This window comes from Spodoptera frugiperda, chromosome 15 (genome assembly GCF_023101765.2).
Source record: "Spodoptera frugiperda isolate SF20-4 chromosome 15, AGI-APGP_CSIRO_Sfru_2.0, whole genome shotgun sequence".
Lineage (NCBI taxonomy): Eukaryota > Metazoa > Arthropoda > Insecta > Lepidoptera > Noctuidae > Spodoptera > Spodoptera frugiperda.
This window is the reverse complement of record NC_064226.1, coordinates 6,162,344-6,178,414: the sequence shown is the minus strand read 5'-3', so window position 1 is coordinate 6,178,414 and position 16,071 is coordinate 6,162,344. Positions and strand designations below refer to the sequence as shown.

The window sequence follows — 16,071 nt, the reverse complement described above, 5'->3', positions numbered from 1 at the left end:
TGAGAGCTTCACTTAAATATTAATTTTTAACCGACTTCCCAAAAAGGAGGAGGTACTTTTTTATTATTATTTTTTCTGTTTGTACATGTAAACCGATTACACCAAGGTTTATATTATTTTATAATTAGTTAGTGCTTTAGCGGAACAACAGACCTATATAAATTATCTGTGAAATACCTACAGTTGAATATTAGCCTGGGGTTTACCTAAATAGGTTTTCCTTATAAACAAAACCTTGTAAGTTGGTATAGTATTCAATAAGTTTCTAATTACCCATACCTTAAAGTATTACCTAAGTTTGTTTATGTATACACCTATTACATTATTTCACAATTTGATATCGTTTACTAGACGATTGGCAAGAACAACGATTGAGGCTGTACGCACAATCGCTTCTGTAGGTACTTACCTAAATAAGTGCCTATATACTCAATTCGAAGGCTACTCTGTAGTGGCTAGACAATGTAATGCACTCCGCAAATATGCGCAACTCTAGGGGGAATGGGGTGGGTCTGTCTCGCTCCCCTTGTAGGTACCACCCCCCAGACCAGAGTGATGTCATGCAACGAACGCTAAATAGGTACGTACTACGTACCCACTAGCCAGTTTGTGGGCCATGGTTTTATTGATTTCACAAATGAATTTCTTTTGTCACCCATTCCTCTAATAAGCTGAAGTAGGTATAATCTCAAGGTTCTGTTGGTGAGGATTGAGGTACCTGTCCTGTTCCTGGAATTGACATCTACAAATACGGCTATAGGCTTGGTAATAATAATACTTATGAATGTACCTATATTTAATTGTGTCAGTACTTACTTAATTAGGCTCTCATTCCTGCTATGTTCCCTGTTGCTGCTACACACTGCACACTGATGATTCAGAAAAAAAGGAACGATAAAAATTACCTATTGGGTAAATACATAACAAGTGTTCCTGTTTTTAGAAAGCCTCATTTTATAAAGTTCAAGAATCGGTCAAGTGTTAGCACTTGCCTTGGCAAAAGATTTCCGTAAAGTAGGTAAACAATTATTATTACGCATAGCATTAACCGACTTTAAAATCTGAACAGGTAGCCAGCAAGAGTGCCAGTAGTACTAGTAGTTACCTACCTACAATATGTCACTGATTTTTTTTATGTTTTATCAATCAAACACCTCACAAGTCATCGCTATATAGATAGGTAGTTAAGTAAATAAAACTAAACCTTTATCTGGACTCTTATTATAGTCATACATTCGTAATTAATAACAGATTGACATTAGTTGTGTGGAGTTTGTCAAAACTGAGATCTATCCAAACATTTTTGTAAATCAAATTCGACGGTAAAATCCTGTTATAGCAATAAAATGCACATCCACAAAGTTCTACCTACCTACTTTTGGTAGAAGTTGCCTAATTTTATTACACGCAGGCCTCTGATGATTGATGACCAATATAGAGATATCAAGATAAAAGACAAATTAACTTATAGAAGTTTAACGCGTGCGGCCAACTAGTTCCGAGCGCACTATGGGTAATATCACATCCGCCGAAACTTTCAGGTAGTTATACCTACCTTATAATACAGGATCTACATCACTATTATCCACTTAGAACTTTTGATATATTAGCTCATAGTAAGGAGGTACCTACTCTATTTTATATTAATTTCATTTTACGCGCTAAGTGGTGGTATAAATTAAAAGGTTAACAAGTACTTACCTAATTATTTTGCTTTTACTATAAACTGCTGTTGTTACTTAGCCAGAGGGAAAATAAATTACGTAGGCACCCCCCACGTAATTATTTTTTAGTTCATTTACATAGATCTTGAAACAGTAGTTTTTGTAGAAAGAAACTTGTGGTACACTAAATTGGGAGCAATGTAAATAATTTATTTTCGCACTGTACCTACTTACTTCCTACGGATTGCTTGAATAAGATGAGTAGGTACTTAGATATACATTCCTGACATATAATGTATGTAGATAAATAGATAGAATATCCCTATGCATTGAGCAATATTTCAATTTCTAGTTCCCTGTTCTTTACAGAATATCTAAAAGTTTGTGAGGATGTGGGTATGTTTGTCTATTTACCACAAAAACTAAGTAGTAGTATGAACGGATATGAAAAAATTGACAGAAATCTGGAATAACTCATGGATACTTTTTATCATGGAACGCGATCAAATCTCGCCGGCAAAACCTAGTTGATAAAATATGATTTTATTTATTGCATGGCAGTTACGTTTATAATACGTTGAAAAAAAAACTTGGTCCTAGAACTTACATTGTACAGCAATGTGTAATAGACTAGTAGGAAGGTTTACCTTTATACTAAATACCCCAGCTGGAACTATTTGTAACCTACCAAGATATAAAAGTTTATTTCATAGTTGTTCAGGATAAGGCAATTAGAATCCTTACATAGGTACCTAACGTAATTGATAGTTATATATTATAGGGTTACAAAACGACATTTCGAGAAAAGGTAGCTTGCGCTTCGCTTGACCCCTTTATTCTCAAAATCAATTTATCTAAGAATGTTCTGGAAGTTATATTTTCATAAGTATATGCATAGCAAGCATTAAGTGCAAACGTAGCCAATGTTCAATTAATCCCATTAGTCTAGATATCTGGAACACAGGCCCAATGCAGGGAGTAATGGTCTTACTAACCCGATAAAGAGTCAGTATATAGCCAGTGTCTTGGCTATAAAATATCGACCCAACATAATTTCTTGGCCTCGCCCTTGTGTATCGGTAAACGGGCCAAGGCTTTATAGCTCCAATTTGCCGCTGAAACAGCGTTTACTACCTTCGACCTTCATATTAATAATGTTTACCCTTTTTATTATTGAAAGGGCCTACTGAATAATTTTAGACAAACATCGTTTGGGGTATTAGGTGGCGGTTTATTTAAATATTGGTCTAAAACTAAAAATTGTATTTAATACAAAAGTTTATTGGTGAAAACATGAAAAATATAATAGATTAATGGCTGATAAAATGCAGCAGAGAAATGTTACAATATTGGCCATCACAAAAACTATCTTGCTAATAAATGCCTGAAAATTCAGAATGCTATTATAATCACTGATGGGGCACAACAAAATGGTTAATGTCAACAATTAAAGACTTCCTTTGGTAATATTAAAATGTTAAGAGGACATCACAAAAACCACGAAAGACAATAACAAGTTTTTTGTGCCCTAATTAAATTGATACAGCCATTATTATACAGGTGGTTTAATTTCACTTGATGTAAAATCTAATTTCATAGGGTCAGTTATGGGCGCACTTCAACAAATTTTTAATAACGAATAGCATAATTTTAAAACAATATTCACCATCATGATCTCCTTTTCACTGCGGACATGCGGCGAAAGGAATGTTAATTTGGGGCCGACCAGGCTGTTAAGTTTTATTCTAAATATAGAAAGGAAAACACTTTTAACTTAAGAAACCGTAATTTTAATAACTTAAGTTATAAATATTTATATTCATCGGGTCAGCTCGATATCTGTAATCCAGTGTAAATACAGAAATACAAAACCGTCAAAGATGACACATAACATTTAATTTTAGACGGAACGTGAAGGTCCGCTGCGAACGACATTTTTAACATTTTTTTACAAGCGACGGCTCGCATCAGCGGCGGAGGACCCGCGCCGCGCGGCGTTCTCGAATGTTACTCGTTTTCTTATAAAACACCAATGAGAACAAATGCGTGTGCTGGGAGTGAGCGCGGCGCGAGATTAGTTGTCGCCGCCCTCGGCGGGCTCGTCGCCATCGCCCTGCGTGTCTGACGTCCACAGCGTCAGATTGTCTCGCAGCAACTGCATGATCAGTGTCGAGTCTTTGTACGAGTCTTCATTCAGTGTGTCTAATTCGGCGATCGCATCATCGAACGCCTGAAAAATCAATTATCAATATTAATTACAATCTATAAATTAAAAAAAAATATATACATCAAATTTAAGAAATGAAAATATGTAATTTCATTGATGGGAAAAATTTAAATAAAAATACACTCTGATGCTGGCTGGATCGAGGATTAAGGGTTAATTGCTTTACACACGGCCATGCTAATACATTATTATTAGTGTTGTATTGTATCTGTATGATTATTTCTTTAATTTTGAAGTACTTTTATGTTCATGCAAACTGATCAAGGAGAATGCACTACTTGCAAGAATCTTGACAGTTAGTAAAATTATGAACAATAATGTGTCATCACACTAATTTTCTCTTTTAATAAAAAAACCTGTTTAGCTAAGTGGCACGCTCGCGCAGGGGAGTTGATTATCTCGTAATAGAACACGGAAAAGTTGAGCGCAAGGCCGAGTCTGATGGGGTGGGTCGGTTGCATTTTGGCTTTAGCAATGTCGAATGCTTCTTGGTAGGCCTTCTGCGAGTCCTCCACGACGGCTGGGGACAAGCGAGTAAATTAATATGCCTAGCCTGTACTTCCCTCTCGTGCCAGCCAGCACAGAGCCTATGCGTAACTGACACTAATAATGACCTGTTTGGCGAGCTGACACGCTTTGTCTGGTGAATTTAATATCTCATAATAGAAGACGGAGAAATTTAACGCCAGACCCAGCCTTATGGGGTGTGTGGGCTGCATTTTCGCCTTGCTGATCTCGAAAGCGTCTTGGTATGCTTTCTGTGAATCCTCTACAACAGCTGTAATGTAAATTGATGTTAACTTACTGAACTATTGCATAATAAAACTAGTAGATCAAACCCATTAACTAAATGGAAGACAAATTCATAATTAAAGACTGAAGACCTATTAGGAATAATACTTACAATTTCTGGTTTCTCCTGTGGCCACTTCTGCAAGGTACCTATAGTAGTCACCCTTCATTTTAAGGTAAAATACTTTACTTTCTGGATTACTAGCTTTAGGAATAAGGTGCTTGTCAAGTAAACCCTGAAACAAAAATAAAAATCGTTAAATCTCCATTACATGTTACCTATTTGAATGTGGTTTCAAATAAACAACATAAATTAATTATTTGTATTCCAGAATACGTAGGATCTGAAGACAGGGCAACGAACGAAAACGGGATAGCAGCGCGCGCAATGACGCGGCGCAATACGTCACCCCACCCTCCCCGCCCGCGAAAACTCCGCACCGCGCCCTGCATGCTCTCACGTGCTAACCAACATTATAACGCCCATGATTAACAAAAACGTTATGACTGCGGAGGAAATGACCACGGCTACTGTTCGCTTGCATCACCCCTCAAATTGGCGAGGCGCAAATATGATGACGTCACTCGCGTAGGATGGCGGCAACTGACGTTAATCTTACTTAGTTTGGAATAAATTCTACTATCTAATAGTCAAACACGGTTATGAAGAACCTTGATACCTGTTATCAATAAAATCAAAGACTGTCCAAGTTGAAAATCCTGTAAAATTCAATGTCAAAATTTAAAACTTACCAAAACATCGTAGCAGATTTCTCTGAGCTCCTTTTCTACTTTAACCCTATATTCTTTTGCCATCTGTTGTTTTCTTTCCGAGCCTTCGGTTTTCTGTTCAATGGAGGAAATGACACGCCATGACGATCGTCGAGCGCCCACCACGTTTTTGTAAGCAACGGAAAGCAGGTTCCTTTCCTCATTGCTCAGCTCGACGCCGGTTTCCGTGACTTCTTTCATCGCGGCCGCCATGTCGTCATATCGTTCAGCCTGCTCCGCCAGCTTGGCGCGTTGCACCAGTTCCTCCTTGTCGACGGACATCGTGGACGATGGGAGAGGATTATTTCACTGATGCCCCTGCAATTAAGGATGAATCACGAATAAACTAATTGAATCGACAAGCAATGGACGATTCACTTGTAAGTTTAAAATCAGAAAGACTAATCGTTTGGGCGTCACTTTCACCGAAGCGAATCGCTTATAGGGTATTTGTCATCATGGATGAATGGAAGTCGCACCTTAGGTAGAGGCTCGCGGGCGCTCTAGCGCTATATGAAAATTCAACGAAGCTCAAAGAGCACCTCTCACGCCAAACGCGACATCGACGCGGCGTCCGCTCGGTTTGACAGCATCTCACAGACTCGAGCTACCACTGGCTAGGCACGCGCCGTGTCGCCGCGCCGCCGCTTGGTCACCGCCACTGCGCCAACGGTATTGATCCGGCGACGCGGGATAAACACTCCAGACGAAATACGACTAGCGCGACGATTGCACACACCCCTCACCCTCGCATACGCCCCTCGTGCACCGCGCCCGTCCGCCCGGCGCCTACATCACGCTACCCTTATCTATCTACCTATAGCTTTTTACGAGAATCTTCAGTTACTATGCTGAAATGTGTTAGGTATGCTAATTTTTCGTACGATTCGTTTTATTTTTACCAAACTTTGTCAATCATTTGACGATTGTTTATAGAAGAAATAAAAACCCTTTTATGGGTGTAAATATCAGAATAAATTAATTTCATAAATATACATAACCTAGTATGATTTTATGAAAAACAAATTTGAAACAAAGTGGTAAGGTAAAAAGGTAAAGGTGGTAGGTACAACCTTACCTATTACTATATGAAAAAATATGTTTACTGGTTTTTACAAAACTACATCGTTTTTTTATTTAGGAGTTTCCAAGCTAATAACCGAAACTAGAATACAAGAAACACTTAACATTTCAATCTCCATTTGTGATATTGCAGAATATAACTAATAAGTTGTATTAAGATAAAGAGGGGGTGGGGTCATGACCCCTGAAATGCCTCCCACACCCACTCCCACCTAACTCTAGGCTCCATTTTCATATATTTGCCAATGGTTGATGAAATAATTAATAAATACTTGGCGCAAAGTGATTTATATGAGAATAAAATTGAATAAAGAAAACATCAAAGTCTGCATTGATCAAGTTCATACAACCAATTGAAAAATAACTTCATTAGTTGTATATTTTTTATTTCCAATTATTAACTTTAAAAGGAAAATTAAGTTAGCTTTACATGAAAGAGATAGGTATGTATCACACACTACTGAGCATGATGTCAATCTTTGAAGGGCAATGTGTCATGACAAATATGGCAGTTATAAGTGACATCTTACCGTAGATACAGTTGAAATAGCAGTAGCTTAGTACAAATTTAGAATTGGCAATGTAAAAGTAACAGGAGAATCAAGATCTACGCATTAATTCCATATAATAAACCTCAATTATTGTCATAAGATGCCAAGTTATTTCAAAGTCTGGCCAGAAAATGAACTTACACAGGGTTAAGTTGTAATTGAGTACCTACATACCAGAATGATTGCTATTATTTATTCATCAACGTTATTTCAGGACTAACATAATATGACAAAGAGAAACCTACAGCATCTTTGAGAACAATAAGATTTGAACAAAAGCTACTACTAGTACCTAAGAAGAAAACTCAAGTCCTGAAAGACAGATATTCATAGGTATCTTATGTACTGAGAACGAGGAAAACTATTAACTTAGTGATTAACATAAGCCTTGTAATAATAGCCTACAATATATCTAGTATCACTCATACGAGAGCATTGTGCTGTCGACTCAATGTCAAGCACGTGCCTATCTAAAAAGCGATGCAAGTAAATCGAAGGTAATGACATTATAACCGACGTTAGAACAAATGCTCACTTACCCACCTAATTACAACCTCAAACAAGTTACACAACGTAATTTCAAATTATTATCACTTCGAAGACGTGGTGAAAAGAATGTCATCGCTGATTAACACCATTAGTAAGCTGTAATTACCTTTAAATGCGTATTGGAGCTACCTTCAATGACATTACATAGTTATTGAATTGACCAAGATAACGGCATGACTACGCACGGCGAAATTACGACGCACTAGTGTGATCGCTGGTTCCCTCTACGAATACGCCAACGTTCGGCATGCCCACGCACTTCGAACTAAATCAATTATCGTATAGTATGAAATACATATCACAGCAACATATCACAATCAATCTCCTAGATTCTGAACAATAATCCAAAAATATATTTCGTCACGTATGAAGAAATGTAAAAAGAAGTAAAAACCAACTTACGCGGTGAACCTTCTTACGAGAAACGTCTTAATCCACCGAATGAACTATACTACAACGCAACGAATAAAAATAAATCCTTTGGGAAAAACATAAATCCCGATTACAAAAATTTAGAATTAATCTAACCGCACCGCGAAATCGTGTCGCCGGCTCGAGCAAAATGGCTGCTGCAAGTAAGGGGGCACTCCTTCTATGCGTCACAGTCACAGATTTGTGAGAAAACGACTTTTTAACAAATACACTTCGTGAAAAACACGTAAAATTGCATTCACTTAATATAATTTTAGTACACTTACTTGTTGGAAGGGAAAAAAAGTAATAAAACCAGTGAATTACAACACAATATCGGTTTTTGTCTTGCGGTGAACGATATACTACACTGACGGCAGCGGGGCCAGAGGGGAAACAAAAACGGAACAGGGTTCACATTACGAGTCGGCCATCTTGAATTTCTTTGAAGGAAGCGGAGCACGATGCTTGGTATTCACGTTGACGTAGAGCATTTCGGATGTATTGCGCGCTCTTTCTAAAGTATTCGAAATGACAGAGATAAGCACAAATTTGAACGTAAGAATATAACATAGTAGGTCACGTTCGATAGCAACAGGAAGTCAGTGTTTTAGCGCGTTTTTTAAATGTAATCGTGAGGGTCTCATGTCTAGAGCTTACTATTATGATGACGCCAATGGGCGTTTATAACAATCTATATTCTAGTTAGCGCAATATCTTCATTATATCCATTGTTATCAGGAATTACATGTTTATAAGATTTTTTTTTAAGTTTCGACAAGTATTTTCAAGGATCGTGTTGTATCCTTGAACATTGTACGCTATCCCTAATCTATGTTAGTTAGTTTGTTATTCCAAATTAACTGGTTAGATGGATAGATTAGAAGTGATTTATGTTCAGCTGTGAATGTCTAGTTGGGCGTTAAGCGGCTAACATGACGATTTTCCCAACGTTGGATTAGGATGTAGGGGTTCATAATTATTTGATGATCTCTATTATTATTTAAGTTATTTAATTTTACATTATTTGATTGTTATAGAATATTTATTTATTCATATTTGATTAGTATTTTTGATAGAAAATCAATTACTTTACTTGATTCAATAATAATCGACTAAATATTTAGAATAGTCTATGGTCTACGTGTCGATTGTTTTTCTCTATTAACCGGTTAATGTCATAGTCATCTTAAACGTCAGTTATTCTTAATGTCAATTGATATTAATTGTCAAGTGTCACGTTCACGTTGTTGTGTTTTTAGAGGTTAAGATCAGTGGTTTTAAACCTGCAATTTTAATTTTCTGTACACAAAAGAAGATTTATCTCTTTATAGTTATTGAACGTGACAGTGCATACAATAAAGTAAGAAAATGCCGAAATCAAAAAGGGATAAGAAAGGTATTTAAATATTTATTTTTTAAGTAAAATGTTCACAACCATGCTTGCTTATTTCAATGTTTTGAGCATTTCTAATGAAATGCTGTATGAAAGCCATCTGAAAGATATATAATGTATATTATATAATGGAAGCATGAATGATTAATAATATAAACTTTATCGTGATTAATTCATCCCTCTATTTTCAGTGTCTTTGACAAAAACAAACAAGAAAGGTTTAGTGCATAAACAGAAGATTGTAGAAGAAATTAGGAATTCACTCTCTAAATATGAGCACATATTTTTGTTCACTGTTGATAACATGCGCAACACAAAATTAAAAGACTTGCGCAATGAATGGAAAGACTCGAGATTCTTTTTTGGTAAAAACAAAGTCATGGCTGTAGCACTGGGCAGAACGAAGAGTGATGAAGTAGAAGACCAGTTGAACCTCGTAAGTATATTATTATCTCAGTTTCATTATATCAGTATCGTGTGGGCATTCGTCTAAGTGGCACGTTTCTACAAGTTGTCAGAGATCGTCAACCTTTTTTCTTTTTTCGTTCACAATGAATAAATGTGTCTCCATTGGCGCTCAATGTTCTATATGTGGGAATCAACTGGACTTCAACTGCGCCGGCATTACCGAATCTGGCTGGAAGAGGTTGGGTTCTGATCGCAGGGCGGCCTGGAAATGCTCATCATGCAGACCTACTTCACCTGCCCCGGCTTCTAGCAAGGAACAGGTATCTTTAGAGAGCATATTAAGAGAGCTCCAGGATATAAAGCTCAAATTAACGGAGCTCCCTCCTTAATTGAAACTATCAAGGATATAAAGGAAGAAATTCTGGACCTCAAAGCTTCCTGTGATTTTTCGAGTGCTCGGGTGGAAGAAGTCGCAGGCGAACTGTGTTCGGTTGAGGCAAAAATTTTAGAAGTGCAACAAAAACAAACTGCACTGGACTCAGCTGTCGGCGAGTTACAGACGCAAGTTTTTAATAGTGAGCAGAGGTCGCGCCTTAATAATGTTGAGATCAAGGGTGTGCCTCAGAAAAAGGATGAGAACCTGTTTCAAATCGTTGAAAAGATCAGCATGAAAGTGGGATATAATTTACCAATGATCCAAATAAATTATATATCTAGGATACCTACGTACAATTCGAAGGAGAAGTCTATTATCGTGAGTTTTATTAATAGATATGTGAAGGAAGAATTTATAGCATCTGCACGGAAGATGAAGATAATAAAAGCTGAAGATCTGGGCTTTCAAGATTCCTCTGGTAAAATATTTGTTAATGACCATTTGACCGCTGAATCTAAACTTTTGCTAAATAAAACTAGACAAATTTGTAAAGAAAAAAACTATAGTTATGTTTGGGTTAAGTTTGGTAAAATTCACGTAAGAAAAAACGAAACTTCTAATTCCTTCATTGTTAATAAAATATCAGATTTAAACAAAATAGTGTAATCAGATTCAAAGTTATTAAAAGTATTTCAATTCTTCATATTATTAATAAGCATTACAAAACATGTTTACACATAATATTATCTAATTTAACGTCTTCAATCAAATTACTTTGTAACAGGTTCAGCACCCCTGGCTCATTAGGCGCGTTAACACTTCGCTTTTGTTATTGGTCACCGCATGCATTTTGTTTTACCTGTCGCACCGTTCACTCTAAAGCAAGCTATACTAATTATATATTTGTCTCTTTTGCACCACTGTACTTTTCTATTGCTGTCCGTTTGAAGATGCACGGCATTAATTATAAAATCACCCTCTTAACTTATATTCTCACAACAAAGTTTTTATTTTATCTACATCGTGTCGGTATTTGTATGTCAATTGGTGTAAACTTATTAGTCTTCGGTTATTTATACTGTGTATGGAATATAATATTCCACTATTTCATTCCTAATATTTTACCTGATCTATTATTAAACGCGTATTGTAATCGTGGATTCATGTAACTTAAAGATATATTATCAGAATGTACGGGGATTACGATCGAAAACTGTGCAATTCTATCGTAACTTAAGTCTCAGTAGTTATGACATTTTAATATTAACAGAGACGTGGTTAATGCCTGGTGTAGGTGACTCAGAGTTATTTGACGATCGTTATATAGTTTGGCGTAGGGATCGGGACTATGCTGTTACGGGACAATCACGAGGAGGAGGTGTGCTTATTGCTGTTCGTAAAGATTTAAATGCGACCCCTCAACCGTGTTATTGTTCTACCGCGGAAGATTTATGGTTGACTTTGTCTATTAAACAGCGTAATATTAGATCGTCGATTAAGGTTAGTTTAAACATATGTGTATTATACTTGTGCAAACAAAATTTAGGCCTATCTTTCTCTAACCAATTAAATAACTTTCTTTTTAAACTCGATGATATTTTAATAAATAAACCAAACGAAAAGTATTTAATCATAGGTGATTTTAACATGAGCGCAATATCGTGGTCGTTGAATACCGGTGAGTCATCCTTGTCACCTGGTAATGTAAATAGTGTTGATGAACACTCATTAATAGATTTATTATATACCCACAATTTAAGTCAATATAATGGCATATTAAATAATTACGGGAGGATACTTGACTTAGTATTATCAAATGATACTGTCATCGTTTCTGAGTGTCAGGACCCGTTAGTCACCATTGATCCCCATCATAATGCACTCAATATTGATGTAAATTTCTTTCAACTCACTTATTTGAAACCGGAAGTATGTACAAAACATATATACTCTAAGGGTGATTACAATAAAATTAATAAGGAGATTTCTGAGATTAACTGGTATAATGAATTTAAACATAAATCTATTGAGTCAGCTGTGAATTGTTTTTATTCAAATTTAAACATTATTATTAATAAGAATATACCCTCCAAAACATATAAGAATGATACGTACCCTGTCTGGTATACTGCTGCCCTAAAGAAAGTATTAAAAGAAAAACATAAATTTTTTAAAAAGTACAAAACGTATGGTAACTTGTCGGATAAGGCTACTTTTGAATTATTAAGGGAGAGAGTAAAAAGATTAGAGAGTGAGTGTTACCTTAAACATATAAAGTTGGTGGAAAGTTCTATTAAGAATGATCCGGGATATTTTTGGAAGTTTATTAAATCACGGTCTAACACTTCTAGTATGCCGAGTTCATTAACTTACGGCAATAAAGTCGCGGCTGATGGTAATGATATTTGCAATCTGTTCTCGGATTATTTTTACTCGACTTTCTTACCATCTTCTCGCACGCTATCTTCTTCTGATTTGGATAGTTATGATGAAACGGCCGTCAATATTTCTAACATAGTGATTGAACGTAATGAACTCATTAAATTATTAAAGTCATTGGATATTAATAAGTCAGCCGGGCCAGATCGTGTGCCTCCCATCCTATTAGTAAATTGTGCTGATACTATCTCTCTGCCCATTTCATTGCTATTTAAAAAGTCATTACAGGAGTGTACCATGCCGTCAATGTGGAAACTAGCGTTTATAACCCCGATTCATAAAAAAGGTTCAAAAACTGACGTAACAAATTATCGACCTATTTCTAAATTATGTTTAATAGCTAAGTTATTCGAAAAGGTTATTCACGCTCAATTATATGCTGCATTGAGGAACTCATTTAATGATTATCAGCATGGATTCGTTAGGGGTAGATCTACAGTGTCAAACCTCGTAATTCTAGAGGACTACATTACTGATAACATGTGCAGGGGTAAGCAGATCGATGTCGTTTACACTGATTACAGTAAATGTTTCGATAGAATTGATCATTGTACTCTGATTCACAAACTTAGTGCAATGGGCATACGGGGAGACCTGCTGAGATGGTTCATATCTTACATTTCTAACAGGTCACAAGCAGTTGCTATAAAAAATTATATATCTAGCTGGGTAACCGTGCCTAGCGGTGTCCCTCAAGGCTCCCTGTTGGGCCCATTACTATTCGTAATCTTTGTGAACGACATTGGTGACTGTTTTCACTCTTCCAGGTTACTTTGTTTTGCTGATGATATGAAAATTTTTAGCACTATATCATCTAACAATGACGTTCAGGCACTTCAAGCTGACTTGTTACGCCTTGATGATTACTGCGTTAAAAATATGTTAGACCTGAATCCGTCCAAGTGCTCTGTTGTCACTTTCACCAGGAAGAAAAACACTATTTCCTCTCACTACACCTTGAAGGGTCAGAAAATTAGTAAATGCGACAAAATTCGTGATCTCGGGGTGATATTTGATAGTAAGTTGTTATTTGATGAACACGTAGATAGTATTGTGAAAAAAGCTTCTCAAGCGCTTGGGTTTGTGATGCGAATGTCGTCCTGTTTCAAGGAAGCTAAAACATTTAAAATATTGTTTTGTACGTTTGTCAGGAGTATATTAGAGTATGGATCCCAAATTTGGAACCCCAGATATGATAAATATATAATTCGATTAGAAAGTATACAAAAAAGATTTATTAGATACTTATGCTACCGTACCAGGACTGAATACATATCCAGTGACTATTTAAAACTGTGTGCTAAGTTTCATCTCCTTCCATTAGCAAATAGAAGAGAAATCTCTGATATTATTTTTCTATTAAAAATACTAGCTAATAATATTGACAGCCCCGAACTTCTTTCAAAAATTTGCATAAATGTTCCAGCAATAGTGACACGACATTATAAACCGATCCATCTGCCATTAGCATCATCAAATTATAGACAGAATAGTTTTATGAGGCGGGCGGGAAAGTCAATTAACGCATCATGTAAAACATATGACATTGATATATTTAATGCTAACCATGCGACAGTGAGACGGATGCTGAGCCGTGATTTCTTTAAAAAATATCTACTTTGATTGTATTGGTTGATTCAGCTTTGTAGTTGTGTATTACTGTGTAACTTAATGCTCATGTATGAACAAGATATAATTATATAGTATACAATAGTTTAAAAGTGGGGACCTATAATTGGCTGCATGTCACATAAGTCGCTTTATAATTATTTAATGTTAATGCTGTTGGTCCTCCAAATATTAAATAAATAAATAAATAAATAAATAAATATTAATGTAACAAAAAATATTTTTAAGTAATAAATGTTGTTGCACCATATTTTGTACAACAATAACAAATTTTATTAAACCTCATTTCAGTTATCAAAGAGATTAAAAGGACAGTGTGGGCTTCTAATGACAAACAAAGATGTGCCTGAAGTATTGCAATGGTTCAAAGGCTTCAGTGATGCAGAGTATGCCCGAGCAGGATTTGTGGCCACTAAAGATGTAGTACTACCAGTAGGACCGCTGCCTGACTTCTCACACACAATGGAGCCTCATCTAAGAAAACTGGGACTCCCCACATCCTTAGAAAGAGGTGTCATTAATATTATTAAGGAATATCAGGTATGTATTTATTCAATATAAATATTTAAAATTTTAAAACTATAGACACCTATTCTGTGTTATCAAAACATAGCTAGTGAAAATTTAACTACATACATTAAAAATGGGTATATCTGCCTATAGCTTTAGGGATCAAACACCATTGTTTCATATTACATTACAATCACGAAAATTAATGTGATTAAAATATATCTAATATTTATCAAATATCATAAATTAACACTACTCGAGTTACATCACTGTATCATGTATGGGATAATAATTTGAAATTCTTAAATTTCAGGTTTGCAAAAAAGGAGTACCACTAACACCAGAACAAGCAAGTGTATTGAAACTGTTAGGTATACAAATGGCAGACTTTAAAGTGGTGATAAAGTGCCACTGGACTAAAGGGAAGGGTTTCCACAAGGACCTGGACATACCTAGTGATGATGAGGGGGGCAATGATGATGATGATGCGGAAGAAGACGCCATGGAAGAAGATGAAACATAGTCTTAATAGTATTTTTAAGAAATATATTTTGTTGTACACAAGTTTTCTAGTTTCTTTTTTCATTTCCTAAATAAAACTGGGTTTGGTTTGAATGATATAAATTATTGTGGTGTGACATCAGACACATCACCATTTAATTTATATAGAGACATAATATGGACCTTATGAACTGATGATGAAAAAGACGAAAAAGAATAATTTTTGGTCAAGTGGTTACTTAAACTGAAGTGGAACATTACACTTCCATTACAATCTTTTGAATTTTCATTAACGACTTGGGAATTGGAAATGTGCCCAGTGTTGGTAATAAATTCACTTCTATTTTGCTTCCGTGACTAGGCTCACGTAGATACATACGATAGAACTGACTGACTACCGAGTTTTATTGTGAGGAAGAGGACAAAGATCGCGATTCGCGACCATTAAAAAATTAAGCTAAAGTATTAATAGTCATTTTTGGATTTCGAAAATAGGGCTACCGAGATGAAGTTAGTGGGTACACATAATTATGTGAGCCCCTTATTACATGTGAGATGGGACATTACCTACTCCTTCATATCGAATTAAGTACCAATTTTTTGTGGTAAAAAAAAAATCATCTGACATATTACATAGGTATTCATCACGATACAACATGCAATAGGTCCTATCTTCATTGTATCTTCGAATAGGCATGATTCACATTATCCAATATTTTGAGCGCTATTATACAAAACCTCCATCGAGATAATCAAAACAAACT

At 35.8% G+C, this 16,071-nt stretch overlaps 2 protein-coding genes across 8 annotated transcripts; one reads left to right on the top strand and one right to left on the bottom strand.

Annotated features, from left to right (window-relative positions):
* Positions 1-2,924: 2,924 nt before the first annotated feature.
* On the bottom strand, positions 2,925-8,504 carry LOC118271767 (14-3-3 protein zeta). Of its 7 annotated transcripts, none has more exons than XM_035587968.2 (5): positions 8,336-8,504; positions 5,437-5,772; positions 4,796-4,919; positions 4,506-4,669; positions 2,925-3,894 (listed from the first exon to the last, which is right to left on the bottom strand). In XM_035587968.2, the coding sequence occupies exons 2-5, from the start codon at positions 5,734-5,736 to the stop codon at positions 3,739-3,741; spliced, it is 744 nt and encodes a 247-aa protein (XP_035443861.1). In that variant the 5' UTR covers positions 5,737-5,772; positions 8,336-8,504; the 3' UTR covers positions 2,925-3,738. The 7 variants fall into 7 exon arrangements, with proteins under 7 accessions (XP_035443861.1, XP_035443893.1, XP_035443868.1 ...); XM_035588000.2 differs by lacking the exon at positions 4,506-4,669 and adding an exon at positions 4,248-4,411; XM_035587975.2 differs by having other exon boundaries at positions 8,040-8,412.
* Positions 8,505-9,263: 759 nt separating this feature from the next.
* Positions 9,264-15,370, top strand: LOC118277504 (mRNA turnover protein 4 homolog). Its single transcript, XM_035596333.2, has 4 exons — positions 9,264-9,447; positions 9,636-9,880; positions 14,588-14,836; positions 15,120-15,370. The coding sequence occupies exons 1-4, from the start codon at positions 9,420-9,422 to the stop codon at positions 15,327-15,329; spliced, it is 732 nt and encodes a 243-aa protein (XP_035452226.2). The 5' UTR covers positions 9,264-9,419; the 3' UTR covers positions 15,330-15,370.
* Positions 15,371-16,071: the final 701 nt, after the last annotated feature.

Bases quoted from the DNA above. Each gene is read 5' to 3' on its own strand.
- LOC118271767 (XM_035587968.2), bottom strand. From the start codon at position 5,736: ATGTCCGTCGACAAGGAGGAACTGGTGCAACGCGCCAAGCTGGCGGAG. The intron at 4,920-5,436 runs GTAAGTTTTAAA...TTTTTGTTTCAG, and splicing joins AAATCTGCTACGATGTTTTG to GGTTTACTTGACAAGCACCT. The intron at 3,895-4,505 runs GTCATTATTAGT...TTGATTTTTCAG, and splicing joins CGTGTCAGCTCGCCAAACAG to GCGTTCGATGATGCGATCGC.
- LOC118277504 (XM_035596333.2), top strand. From the start codon at position 9,420: ATGCCGAAATCAAAAAGGGATAAGAAAG. The intron at 9,448-9,635 runs GTATTTAAATAT...CTCTATTTTCAG, and splicing joins ATCAAAAAGGGATAAGAAAG to TGTCTTTGACAAAAACAAAC. The intron at 14,837-15,119 runs GTATGTATTTAT...CTTAAATTTCAG, and splicing joins ATATTATTAAGGAATATCAG to GTTTGCAAAAAAGGAGTACC.